General features: G+C 35.1%; 1 protein-coding gene across 1 annotated transcript in view; it reads right to left on the bottom strand.

The window, feature by feature from the left end:
• The window catches only part of LOC118036859 (uncharacterized), a 36,297-nt gene extending 22,281 nt beyond the window's left edge, over nucleotides 1–14,016 (bottom strand). The window contains exons 1-5 of the mRNA XM_073408131.1: nucleotides 12,419–14,016; nucleotides 11,380–12,172; nucleotides 8,735–11,286; nucleotides 7,907–7,968; nucleotides 128–318 (exon numbers count right to left, since the gene is read on the bottom strand). Coding sequence (XP_073264232.1) covers nucleotides 128–318; nucleotides 7,907–7,968; nucleotides 8,735–11,286; nucleotides 11,380–12,172; nucleotides 12,419–14,016 — 5,196 coding nt within the window. The remainder of the gene's footprint in view (nucleotides 1–127; nucleotides 319–7,906; nucleotides 7,969–8,734; nucleotides 11,287–11,379; nucleotides 12,173–12,418) is intronic.
• Between the last annotated feature and the right edge of the window lie 1,009 nt (nucleotides 14,017–15,025).

Raw genomic sequence — 15,025 nt, 5'->3', positions numbered from 1 at the left:
AAAAACACCACTTGAAAACAAAGACAGCCCCGAACCCCTCCCTCTTGATTTTCTTCTTCCTCAGCCGCCGGACAAGCTCACCCCAGGCCATTTTTTTTTTCTTCGTTTATCTTCTCCCTTCTCCCACCTCCACCAAGCCACCGATCTGCCACCCGAAGCAGAGGAGAAGAAGACGAAACCCAGCGCCCACCGGACAAGCAGCAGCAAGGCCAGCCAACGCTGTTCCTTTCCCAGCAGCGTCGCTCCCCTTTTTTGCAACCGCCGGATCCACCACCAGAAATAGAGGAGAAGAAGACACCATAACCGCCGCCCAACTACCTGAAGCAGATGTGAAGACGGCGAAGCCCAAGAACAGACCGGAGCGGAGCAAGAAGAACGTGAAGCAGATAACGATGGAAAACAGAGGAAAACAGATCTAAAAAATCAATTAAAACCGACTGCTTGTTGTGCGTTTTTGTTCTTGTTGCAGGCGACGGTGACCTCACCGCCGGTGGAACGAAGACAAAGAAGAAGAAGGCGCTCTCCGATCCACTGGTTTTCCAGCCTTGTCGTGGCGCGTGAACCCACGCGCCACAGTGGCGGTGGCGCGTGGGAAGACGCGCCGCACTGATTTCTGCCCCAAGCAACCTTCCCGCACTGTTCCCGAGCACTGTTCCTGCGGATTCAGAAAATTTAGCTATTTTGTAATTTTAAATGGTTTTGATGTAATTTTTTTATTTTAGTATTGTATTTGTATTTGTATTATGGATGTAAAAGAAAGAAAAACAACAAAAAGAAAAGAAAAGAAAAGAAATAAAAATAGTGAAAGTGTATGTGTGTGTTTGTATTTGTTTTATGAATTTGTTATTTTATTTATTTTATTTTTTCAGGATAAAATTGCAAATATATTATAAGAAGAATTTAATATTTTGATCGGATCACGGTTAAGAATTTTATAACTTATACGTAAGTGATATTTCTAATTTCTGATGAAAAGACAATTATTAAAAACTTCTTTAACACATCAAATTCACGAAGCAGCTTACCTCAGGTAGGGTGCGTTAGGGGTGCTAATACCTTCCTAACCACAACCAGTCCCTTACCCGCGAATCTCTAACGAGACCAGTACATCCGGTTTCCTAGTAGCCCGCAATCAATTACTAGGTGGCGACTCCAACGAACCAAATTCAAGCAAACAACAACGAGATGATAAATCGCCAGCCGATGCCGCGCGCGCTGATTTTTTTTTCGGGGTGCGACACAAACTATGGAGATTTTTCTTACTGAAAGAATTGACTAACAAATCATGGGAATTCATAGAATTCAATTTTTTATAGAACAATTAATTATATATTATGTTAGAGAATAATATAAATCCTATCTTGAGATTTTATCTAACCGTTTAAGTTATTTGTATAAAAAATATTTTATATAAAGTATTATGTATTTTATAATGTAATAGCAATAGTTAAATATATAATATTTAAATGAAATCAATCAATATATATATATATATATATATATATATTAATTATTTTATAACCTCAATTTGAAAAGTAATTTTTTAACCAAACATATTAAACTATTTTTTGTTTATTCTCAAATTCAATCATAATTTTAACCAAATATATATAAATATCAAACCAATCTCAACTAAAAATACTTTTTTATAAAATAATTTATAATTATTTTATTAGAAAAATTATTTTGTACATACGTGCTATTAATAACCACCAAAACTCTCGCATAATATTGGCGAGTTCGACACGCAAAGGGTGGCTGTGCAAAATTTGTATCTTCGTCACACAAATTAGCTCTCGCATGTACGAAGCTCGACAACGGCAACATTCGTTAAGAGATAGTCTTATATTTTTTCCGATCTTGAAATGGTCGTTTAGGGACATATAGCTGGAAGCAAATGTTTGACCGAAAGTGATTCAAAACACTTATCATCTTTCGTGCATAAATTGTACCAACTTCATTCTCACTTTATCCAATGCCATTTATCGACCAACAGAAGAAAAACCAAACGATGGACGTCGCATAATATTTATTATAAAAAAAAAATTGAATGCTTGGAGATTTTTCTTACTGAAAGTATAGACTACCAAATCATGGGAATTCAGAGAATTCAATTGTTTCTAGAACAATAAATAATAAATACTTTCTAACCCCATCTCTACTTCTCTTAAGTGGTTCATCTTTAGTGCATAAATTGTTGATAACATAGTCAGTTCAAACTATGGAGATTTTTCACTTTATTCAATGCCATTTATCGACCAGTTAATCGTCCACTGCAGAAAAACCAAACGATGAACGGGCCACATAGATAATATTTATTACATATGAAAAAAGAATGTTGATCCATCACTCACTGAAAAGGGCAACATAGATAATATTTATTATATATAAAAAAAGAATGTTGATCCATCACTCACTGAAAAGGGCCACATAGATAATTAATATCTTGGAGATGGTTGCTAACTGGCTTACCATAAGATCACTGCTGAGTTCTCTATAAATACAAAACAAGCCATGGAAATCTTCTTTAACCTAATTATTTCATAGCATTAGTTTTCACTAGCCATGGAAATCTTCACAAAGCAACTCACCCCTATTGATTTTGGGAAAGGATTGGAGCTACCACAGTACAATTCTAACCTAAAAACCCTGCAACATATTCAAGGGACCATAGAATTGTCCACCATAGTTGAGTCAGCTACAGGAACCCGTTTACCGGAACCAGTGACAATTCACTGCTCAACCATAAGAGGAAGCCTTGTATTTAAAACAGGTTGGTTTGGCATTGCTCGCGATTTTGCCCTCAAAAGTGGAGATACTGTGACTTTCTTTCAGGAGGTTAACGGAGGAGCACAGTTCAAATTGAAAGTGAGAAATGTTCGTTCAAGTAAAGAAGAAATGTGATGGAAACAGTGTCTTCCATACATGCATGAACGTCCGAGTGTACGTCCTTCTGTTTCTTCTTTGTTCTGTCTCCTGCAATCTTCGTGTCTGGTTTCTGTCCGGTGTCAGCAGTTGAGAAACATTATCTCTATCCTATACGTAGAGTCAATATATAATTGTTTCCTCATTTCCTTGCATGTGTGAGGAAATATGAGTAATTTATTTCATCTTTAGATGAAAGAGTTTGTCTGTCACAGACAGTCTGTGATTGGTAATATGTATTTTGAGCTTTAATTTTGTGATTTTTTGTAACAAAATTATTATGTGTTGTGCATTACTTTAAAAACTTTAATGAAATGTGATTTGATTCATCAGCTTAAACTGAAATTATATATTAAAGAAGAAGAGATTCAATTTTCAGAGTAATTTAATTAAGTTTTTCCAAAAGAAAAAGAAATAGCGCAGGGGTTAGTGCCATTGAGGCTCAGCTCTTTGTTTTCGTGATTGCTTTTGCTTCTGTGTTAGAAGCCAACAACGAAAAACAAATATTTGGTAATGACTGAAAATGTAATTAACATGCGTAAGCCCTAGCAATTTCTGAGTTAAAAACATAAGCTCACCAAAAACAGCACAATGCAGGGCAGACATGCATGCTCCACTGTTCAAGTTCACTTGAACAGTGGAGACATGCATGTCTCCACTGTTGTTGAAGTGAACAGTGAGCATGGTTGGACTGGGTTTAGTCCAAAGCTAAATGCATTGAATTGGGTTCTACCCAGTAAAAAAAAATTATTTCTAATTGTGTTTTATTAATGAAGTAGCATTTACAAAATTTAATCGCAATCTCAATTTTGTTCCTGATTATATTTTATCTGATGTTGTTGCGCGCTTAAAATACTAAGGAAACTGTAGTTCTTGTCGGATGTATTTCATACATGATGGAATTGTAGATAGTTTAATTGACAAATAAAAAAAAATTTATATAAAGTATTATTTATTTCATGATGTAATTGCAATAGTTAAATCTACAATATTTAAATTAAAAACCATCAATATTAATATATATATTTTTTAATTATTTTATAACTTCAATTTGAAAAGCAATTTTTTAACCAAACACATTTAAAATACTTTTTGTTCAACCTCAAATTCAACCACAGTTTTAACCAAACATATGTAAATACCAAATTAACATCAACTAAAAATAATTTTTATAAAATAATTTTTTTCAAACTACAACCACAAAAGCTATCACAATACCAAACAATTTGAAAAAAAACTATATAGGGTTAGCCCAATAGAAATCAAACCATAAAAAAATAAAAAAAATAAAAAAAAACAAAAAAAAGGATAAAAAATAAGAAAACATCAGCTTAGAAAAAAATAAGCAAACTCGAGTTAACCTCCTAAGCCTGGTTTAATCTCTAAAAACAACAACTTGTCAAAATACGCTTCAAACAAGGAAATAATTACTCAGTTATTGTGCATGAGCATAGTAACTAGTTAATTATAATTGACTGGTTACTCTGCATGAGCATAGTAACCAGTCCATGGTTGATACGGGCTGGATCATCAGCCCGACCCAATATACAATACGTTGTATTCGGATCGGCCTCAACCCAATTTCGTTACAAGCCTAGCCAAAATATTTCTTTATAAAAACATTTTTTTTTTTAATCAATGATTTTCCCTTGTATTTTTCTTAATTTTGTTTAATATTGGTTTATATTTTTATACCGTAAAGATACAAATCCAGTATTAAAATACCAGCTTTTCGTCAAAACATTGCAAAAATTATATATATAAAAAAAACGTTTTGTATTCATGCATACGGCCAAGTCTAAAAAAAAAATTATATTGTATTTTCATACAAAGAAATTTCAAAAAATATATGTATTAACATGCATTTTGACTTTAATAAAAAACTAATGATCGTAGCCATGAGGCTTAGACTAACCATGCAGAAGGAAATTTCTTTAAAAAAAAAAAAAGCAAGATTCTCAATAAAAAAAAATGTTGAGGCATTAAAACCAGAAAAACATTAAAAAAATAATTGAGCGAACATGAGTTAACTCGCCACCCCACGATCATGGGCATAGGATTCACATAATCTTATAGAAAAGAAAGCGAAAAAAAAAAAAACACGAAGACCAATTTCACAAAAAACTAATTATTAATGATGAAATTAAAAAATAATCAATTTAAAAAAAAAAAAAACCAAAGCCAACCCTTGTGAACCTTCGAAGCCTATAGCCCAATAAAAAAAATGTCAGGAGATGAAAAATGAAATAAAAAAGAAAGATAAATAAACAAAATCAAATGGCGAGCGATGAAATTGAAACAAAATTTAATTTATGGAAGGATTTAAAAAATATCAAAAGAATAAGGGCCAAATTTGATATAAAAATCTAATAAGACCTAATGATAAGGGATGAAATTGAAAAAAAAATAAAACAATCGAAAGAAGATTAAAAAAAAAAACAAACAAACAACAATTAAAAGAATAAGAACTAAATTGGATATGAAATATAAATGGGAGGACACTTTGGGCTACCACTTTTATTTTTTATTAATATTTTATATTTTTAATAAGATCAATTAATTTCTTGTATTTTATCTTAATTACCCACTATAAAAAAGAATAAAACCTTATAGTTATTTGACTTAAAAACTAGATTTTTTTTTTAATAAATTATTCAGGAAGACAAAGAAGAAGAAGAGTATCCAAACTCTTTATTTATAGACTTGATATATAAATGGGCTGGCGAAAAAATAATTTGTTAAGGGCCAAATAATTAAAAAAATTGTCGAGGAATAATCTCTAATGAAGTTTAATCTTAAAAGTAAGTGGAATCTATCTTTCTTATCTATTTTTCTTAAAAGTAAGTTTCACAAAAAAAAAAAAATTAGTTTAGGAATTTTATTTTCCTTATTTATTTATTTTTAATCAATTTAGGAATTTTTTTTATTTATTTACTTTAAAATTAGGTGGAGTATAAATAGAGGTGATTAGTTTATAAATGAAGAACTTAATCTATCTTCTTGCAACGTTTTTTTTTTTTTTTTACTTTAAGATTAGGTGGAGTATAAATTGAGGTCATTAGTTTATAAATGAAGAACAACTTAATCTATCTTCTTGCAAAGTTAGATGGAGTTAGCTTGATGCAGCACAAAGAAGATTCCAAGCATTAGGAAGATAAGAAAAATGGCACATACATTGTCAAATCTTGCAATAACATCATTGACAAAATGGCACACTTATTATGGAATTTTGTGTTGTTTATACTTGTATTTTTTTATGTTATTTTTATCTGCATCAATATTTTACATAGAAACATTTAAAAATATTTGTTATGTAATTATATAGAAAAACAATGATATGTTATTGATGGGGATACCGAACCCGAAATATTATTTATGCACGTAAATGATCATAGACGATAGAGGATAGCCCGAACAATTGAGAGATTAGGCTTTAACTTATGTTTTGGGTTTAATTTATATGAACTTTTAGATGAGTTTTATTAATCCGACTTACTCTATGTTTATAATTCCTCCATCAAATAATTCTTCTATTCTTTATACCCTCACATCATATTATTTATTTTATCTAAATACTATATTCAAACACAATCTAGGCATCTTGTCTTCATATTTTCTTTTCATTAGTTTTATTGCTACCTAATTTTTGACCCATGTTTTGATATATTTTGAAAAAATCCAAAAATTTGAGAAAAACAAAGAAAATCCAAAAAAATATGTTTTTTTAATATATTTTCGTCATTTTAGCATTTTCAACGTCGTCTAAAAAAGAATTTAAATTGTTAAAAGATTTTCAAACGCGTTCGACTTTTCACGCGTCATTTTTAAATCATTGATTTTTCGCATTTTGAGTCGATGTTGATATTGCTCGTTTTCAAAAAATACAAAAAAATAAGAAAAATCAAAATTTACAAAAAGAAAGAAGTTGAGGGACCAAGTTGAAAAACCTAGCAAAAGTTTTCCTATAAATACCATGTGTCGATACACGACGTCGGGCGACGGCTCCACATCATTTTGTTTATTTAACAAAAAGATTTTTTTTATTTTTATTGGGGAAATGAAAATTTTATTGGAGTCGCCATCTAGTAATTTGAGGGAACTAGAAATCCCAAATTAGACACTGGTTCCAGAGATTCGGGTACTGGGTTAGTTATGATTAAGGGAAGGTAGACACCACCCTTAAAACATCCTTTCAAAAGAAAGGTTACCCTTACTTGTGTGTTTTTTATTTAATTTAAATGCTATTATATTTCTAACTTATTTGCAATTTCATTTTTTAAAATAGTTAACGTCGGTCCCTAAAAATAGGAGACGCGTTAAAAAAATGACGTCAGTCCCTAAAAATAGAAGACTTGTCTAAAATATCGACGTTTGACCCTAAAAAGAAGATTTACGTCTGAGTTACCAAAAAAATAAAATAAAATTATGGATATAATCCATATTTGTTTGGTATTTAAACTTTATTTTATTTTACTTTATTTTGACATCGGTCCTTTTCTATAAAAAGAGACATGTCGACAAACAACGTTCATAAGAGACGTTAAAAAAAAAAGACATCAGTTCCTAAAAATAGGAAACTCGTCTAAAATATTGGTAGAAAACTATGCGAGAAAATCACTTTTTTTTTTGAAATGATTGTTTTGAATTTTATAAAAAAAAAATTCGGAGAAAACCGGGTATTTTAATACTGGATTTGTATTTTACAATGTAAATATACAACCCGATATTATGAAAAAATTGGTAGAAAATATTTGAGAAAAATCATAAATTTTTAAAATGATTTTTTTGAAATTTTTTTGATTTTTTAAAAAAATAAAAATAAAAAAAAAGTCCACTGCATGAACAGTGGACGTGAATTATAATTCACGCCACTGTTCATGCGTGAACAGTAGGACGTGAATTATAATTCACGTCCTCTGTTCCTGCAAAAACAACAACAGCGACGAAGAAAAAAAGAAGAAGGGTAAGAAGAGTGGCTTACCTGGCTGAGGAAGGTGTGCTGCCAGTGGTTGCAACGGTGGAGCTGGTGATGGCGTCGGCTTCCTGTGGCAGAGGAAGGAAGAAGAAGAGGAAGAAAAAAACGCGCGGGAGGGGCTGCAGCGAAGAGAGAGAAAACGACGGTGGCTCTTGGTGGTCGGCTGGTGGTTGCGTTGGCTGCCTGTGGTGGAGATAATGGTGGGAACACCGGTGATGAGGATGGTGGTGGCTGAAGGTCACGGTGGAGAGAGAAAGAAAGAGTAAATGTTAAGGTTCTCATGAAAGAAAAGGCTTTAAATAGACTCAGCTCAAATTGGGACTGCAAAGGATAATTTTAAAGAAAGTGAAGGGAATATCAAAGATGGCCTTTCCTCATTTCAAGTAAGATCAGTTAAAACCAATAAACTTTGTCCATATCCAACGTAATGCTTTGGATATGTAAGATACCATGTTTTGCGCGTCCATGACAAACTAATGTACTACCAACCATTATTCATGCTGATAAAATGTGGATCCAAGACATAATTTGGGTGATAGTTGTTCCAACTACATGTTTTTTTTACTTGTTTGGTCATCTCTTTCAAGGGAATTACTCTGAACATTATTCTAAACAAATCATTGATTTATTTCATTGAAATCACAAACAAAATCAGTTCTTTTAAAACCTCATTTAAAAAAAATGGACTTTCTTGTAAAAAAAAAAACAGTTTGAAAGATCAAATTGTTGAGCCATTGAGATCATGCAAGGGCTTTTTGGTGAGGTATAATGCAAAGAGAATTTTCTGGCCAAAACTTTATTGATTGGATTGGATGAAACCATCATACATAATACTTTTTCACAGAATCAGAGTTCACAGGCCTAGGTAAATCATCTCCATCCATCCTAGTTAACAACAGAGCTCCTCCGGAGAATGCTTTCTTCACTACATATGGGCCTTCATAGTTTGGTGCCCACTTGCTTCGGTCTTCACTTGGTAATGGCAAGATTTTTCGTAGTACAAGATCCCCTTCTTTGAATTCTCTAGGTCGAACTTTCCGGTCATATGCCTTGGCCATCCTTCTTTGGTACAGCTGGTGATGGCAAATTGCAGCCAACCTCTTCTCACTTATCATGTTCAGCTGTTCATATCTCACTTTAGCCCATTCAGCTTCTTCTAGTTCAGATTCTATTAGTACTCTCAAAGAGGGAATTTCAACTTCTAAAGGCATCACCGCTTCCATCCCAAATACTAATGAATAAGGTGTAGCTCCAGTGGATGTCCTTACTGCTGTACGATATGCATGCAAAGCAAAGGGAAGCATTTCATGCCAATCCTTGTAAGTGACTACCATATTCTGGATAATCTTCTTGATATTCTTGTTTGCAGCTTCGACAACACCATTCATCTTTGGTCTATAAGGAGACGAGTTTGAATGTTTAATTTTCCACTTCGCACACAATTCTGTGATTATTTTTCCATTGAAATTTTGGGCGTTGTCGGTCACTATCTTCTCAGGTGTACCGTACCGACATATCAAATCTTTCTCAATGAAGCACTTGACCACTTTTTGAGTTACATGAGCATAAGAGCTGGCCTCCACCCACTTTGTGAAGTAATCAATGGCTACTAAGATAAATTGATGCCTATTGCTGGCCTTTGGGTTGATTGGACCAATCACATCTATTCCCCACATTGCAAATGGCCATGGTGATGTCATATTAAACAGAGGAGCTGGAGGTGCATTTATCTTATCACTGTAGACTTGACATTTATGACATTTTCTGACATAATCGATGCAATCTTTCTCCATGGTCATCCAGAAGTACCCGGATCGTTGCATTTGTCTAGCCATCATGTGCCCACTTGCATGAGTTGCACAAATTCCTTCATGAATTTCTTGCAATGCTACTTTAGCTTCGATTTCATCTAGACATCTTAGTAAAGTTCCATTGAATGATCTTTTATATAGAATTTCTCTATCTAGATAAAATTCCATGGCTAACCTTCTCAAGGTCTTCATATCTGCTTTAGATGCCCCCAAGGGATATTCTTGATATTGGATAAACCGCTTGATGTCATAAAACCATGGGTTCCCATCTATTTCTCCTTCGACTGAATAACAATGAGCTGGAAAATTTTTAATCTCAATGTGGATTGGTTGTACCTTGATTCCGAAATCAATTTTGGCCATAGAAGCTAAAGTTGCCAAAGCATCAGCAAACTGGTTTTTGTCTCTTCCCATATGGGTAAAATCTATCTCATCAAAGCCCTCAGTCAGTTTTGAGAGATATTGTTGATATGGGATCAATTTTTCTTCTTTAGTCTGCCATTCTCCTTTCACTTGACAGATTATTAACATCGAATCCCCATAGACATCCAGCTTCTTTATTTTCATCTCTAAAGCAGCTTCCAACCCAAGGATACAAGCCTCATATTCAGCAGTATTGTTGGTACATTCAAATTGTAGTTTGATTGAGATGGGATATTGCTTCTGGTCAGGTGAGATTATCACAGCGCCTGCTCCATTGCCAGATACATTCACTGCCCCATCAAAATACATAATCCACCAATCATTCTTCTCTTTGTCTTCTTCTACTATCAATACATCCTCATCCGGGAAGTCAAATTTCAAAGGCTCATAATCTTTGATAGCATTATCTGCCAACTGATCAGCAATTACACTTCCTTTTACAGATTTTCTTGTCTTGTATACAATGTCATACTCGGCCAACATTACTTGCCACCTTGCTATTCGGCTTGATAAGTAAGGTTTCTCAAAGATGTATTTAAGAGGATCCATTTTTGAGATCAACCAAGTGGTATAATACAACATATACTGTCGAAGACGCTTCGTGCTCCATACAAGAGCACAACACAGCCTCTCAATCATAGAATATCTGGATTCACAATCTGTAAACTTCTTGCTCAGATAATAGATAGCTTGCTCTTTTCTTCTAGACTCATCATGTTGTCCTAACACACAACCCATTGCTTCCTCAGTTACTGTCAAATACAAGATCAAAGGTCTTCCAGGTACAGGCGGCATTAACAAAGGTGGATTTTGTAGGTATTGCTTTATTTTATCAAAAGCTTCTTGACAATCTTTGTCCCAAGTACCAGGATTCTTTTTTCGAAGCAATCGAAAAATTGGCTCACATGTTGCTGTTAACTGAGATATGAATCGTGCAATGTAATTCAAACGTCCCAAGAAACCTCTTACTTCTTTTTCGGTTTTAGGAGCTGGCATTGCTTGAATTGCTTTCACTTTATCAGGATCAACCTTTATTCCTTTATTACTTATCACAAACCCTAGCAACTTTCCAGACTTCACCCCAAATGAGCATTTTGCAGGATTCAATTTCAACTGATACTTCCTCAGTCTATCAAATAATTTTCTTAGAATCTGAATGTGATCTTCTTCATTCGTAGACTTGGCAATCATGTCATCCACATACACTTCAATCTCTTTGTGTATCATATCATGAAAAAGTGTCACCATTGCCCTTTGGTATGTGGCTCCAGCATTCTTTAACCCGAATGGCATCACTTTGTAGCAAAATGTTCCCCATGGTGTGACAAAAGTGGTCTTCTCTTTATCTTCTTCAGCCATTTTAATCTGGTTATACCCGGAGAATCCGTCCATGAAGGAATAAGTTGAGCTTCTAGCAGCATTGTCTACCAAGACGTCTATATGAGGCAAAGGGAAATTATCCTTTGGACTAGCTTTGTTTAGATCCCTGAAGTCCACACATACTCTGATTTTGTCATCCTTCTTTGGTACTACCACTATGTTCGATACCCATTGAGGGTATTTAACGACTTCTAGAAAACCAGCATCCCACTGCTTCTTTATCTCGGCCTTGACCTTGAGTAGAATATCCGGGCGAGTTCTTCTCAATTTCTGCTTGACAGGTTTACATCCTTCTATCAAAGGCAATCTGTGTACTACAATATCAATGTCTAAACCAGGCATATCTGCATAAGACCAGGCAAACACATCCACATACTCTCGTAGTAGTGAGGTTAAACAACATCTTTCTTCTGTAGTAATCAAAGTTCCGATCTTTAGCTCTCTTCTATCTTGCTCGGTGCCTACATTTATCACCTTTAATTCTTCTTTTGCAGGTTTCCAAGCATGCTCAGACTGTTCTACCTGTCTAGTAAACTCTTTCATATAATCTTCATTCCATTCCTCTTCGTCCGTTGCAATCACATCCTTATCAAAGTTTGGCCATTGATTTTCAATGCAATATGTTTGTGGATTTATGGAGGATTCGCTTTCAGAATTCCTGAAAGCGGAAGGTGTTTTGTGTAAATGCGTATCTTGTAGCCAAACAAAACAAAAAAGATAACAATTGTTGAAGAAAATGCAAGATCTCAATAATATTTTAAAAGCTGACTCAATAATTATGAAAAGACCTTATGTTGACATCTTGAACCAAGATTTCCAACTAGGTACAAAAACACAAAGCAAACTCCAAAGCAAAGCACACAAAGTACATAAGAGCAAATATAAGCAGACGCTTATTCATTACTTCTTGAAAACAACTGGGGCTTCTTCAATCTCCCAATTATGGAATACTTCGTCAACAGCAAGCTTTCGCACAAAGGTGTTGGTTGGAGCCTCCTCTAGAGAGTGGACAGTTAACTGAGGTAACAGTTCATCTTCTTTTGCTGTTTTTGGCTCGTCATCAGAATTCCAGCCTTTTCCTTCACCTTCCTCTACATTGTTGATGTCCATGAAAGCTAGTTTCTGCCCCAAGACTTCCATCATGTTTTCAGGTTTCATCACATATGCTGACTTTGGGAAAGAAACATGGATAGGTGGGATTACAATGTCTTCTTCTTCTGGCTTCCTTCCTTCCAATCTGGCCAACCTTCTTTCTCGCTTAATCCTAGCAACTCTCTGGTAATCATCTTTCTTAGGCTTAAAGCCAAGCCCAAACCTCTGATCAACAGCCTTAATTTTCATTATGTTGACTCTCTTGAGATTTCCAGCACTTGGATCATTCTGGAATGGTAGCCCATGTTTCAAAAAACACTTAGCTATCATTCGGGCAGTATCAGAAATCATTGGTCTTCTTAACACCGTATTCTCTGGTACCCATTCAGTGTTCACAACCTCGAAGGCATGGAGATTTCCATCTTTGCAATCTTCTGCTTCAATATAAGGGACCGACACATTCCTTATCATGGACAAGGTTTCTTCTGCCTTAACTTTTACTAGAGTACCATTGATAATATACTTCAAACATTGGTGTAGAGATGATGTCACAGCCCCAGCGGCGTGTATCCATGGCCTTCCCAATAACATGCTATACGAAGGATGGATGTCCATCACTTGTAATGTTATCAGAAACATCTGAGGCCCTATAAACAATTCAATGTCAATGGTCCCTATCACCTGTCTAGGGGAACCATCATATGCTCTAGCTGTCATCGTGCTTGGTCTCATGTAAGTAACATCAATTGGCATCTCATCTAATATATGCCTTGGTAGCACGTTCAACGCTGAACCATTATCCACAAGCACTTTGCCGATCAAATAGTCCTTACATTTCACGGTGATGTACAAAGGCTTGTTATGCCCAGTCCCTTCCGGGCCTAACTCATCTTCTGTGAAGTATAAGTAATTGGATGCTTGAATTCTTCCCATCAAATGTTCCATCGTATCTTGAGTAATATCCTGCGGCACATATGCTTCATTCAACACCTTTTGCAATGCCTTACGGTGTAACTCAGAACTCAAGATAAGTGACATTAAAGAGATTCTAGCAGGAGTTTTCTTCAACTGATCCACCACACTATACTCACTATGCTTCATCAGCTTCAGAAATTCATTGGACTCATCTTCACTTATAGGTTTGTTCACTTCCATGCCTTTAAAATCATCAACTATTTCTTTTCCTTTAGCTTTCCTCTGCCTCTCTAATTCTTCTGGTGTAAAACACCGACCACTTCGAGTTAAACCACCAATTTCAGGGTGAAAGATGGGAGTAGGGTTCTTAATGTTGAAAGAATACCCATAATTGTAAGGCATTGAGCCATAACTTTCACTGTTTGTGCATACAGGCTTGGTCAGGATTAGTTTTGGTGGACCACCCACAGTTGGTTGGAGTCTACAAACTTCCATTTTTGTCTCCTAACGGCCTATCATCCCAACTTCACTGCTCTCTTTTTCACTCTCTATCCTTAACATGCCGAAAGTCAGCATCCTTTTCACTTCTTGGTGAAATTCTTCACAATCATCAATGTGATGTCCCACCTTGCCATGAAACTTACAATAATTATTTTCATTCATCACTGGTTCAAACTCAGATAAATATCCAGACTGTACCAGCATATCATACAGTCTTTCCATGGAAACTTTCAAAACGCTTTCCTTCTTACCCTCAATTCCTACAGCATTCACTCCTCCACCGCTTGCAGCATGATTGGGCAAAGGATTGGATTTCACATTCGGTGCATCATCAAAAGTTATCCATCCAGCCTTTATCAATTGCAGAAGCTTGTTTTTGAATGCATTACAGCTTTCAATGTTATGCCCAGCAACGCCAGCATGATATTCACATTTCAGATCTGGCTTATACCAATTTGGGTATGGAGGTTGCAGTGGGGTTAAGGGAACGGGAGCTACTTGCCCAATACTCAACAACTTTGAGTACATTTCTCCCAAAGGAAGTGGTAATGGTGGCAGTCGTTCTTGGGTTCTTTGAAAATTCCTTCTTGGAGGATTAACGATCTGGTTACTTTGTTGGTCATGTGGTAGGTTTTGTTGGTTGGTAGGGAAAGGTTTAGTGAAGTTTACACTTGCAACTTGTTGGGTAGGCATTTGGAAGTTATAATGGTGGTAATTTGTTTTCTTACCCTTGTATATTCCTTCCACGTTGTTCACCTCGGAATCCTTCTTTTTCCCAGTAAAGCCTTTCTTCTCAGTAGGCTCTGACATTCTCCCCGCTCTTATCGCTTGTTCTATTCTCTCAGCGATAGTTACAGCATCATAGAAATGCTGAGCTGAACTACCCACCAGGTGTTCAAAGTAGGGAGATTTAAAAGTGTTAGAAAAAAGAGTGACCATTTCTTTTTCTAACAAAGAGGGTTGCACATGAGATGCTTTTTCACGCCATCTCAAAGCGTATTCT

The sequence above is a fragment of the Populus alba genome, chromosome 3 (genome assembly GCF_005239225.2).
Source record: "Populus alba chromosome 3, ASM523922v2, whole genome shotgun sequence".
In the NCBI taxonomy this organism is placed as follows: domain Eukaryota; kingdom Viridiplantae; phylum Streptophyta; class Magnoliopsida; order Malpighiales; family Salicaceae; genus Populus; species Populus alba.
The sequence above is the reverse complement of the archived record's forward strand: the minus strand, read 5'-3'. Positions and strand labels throughout refer to the sequence as shown.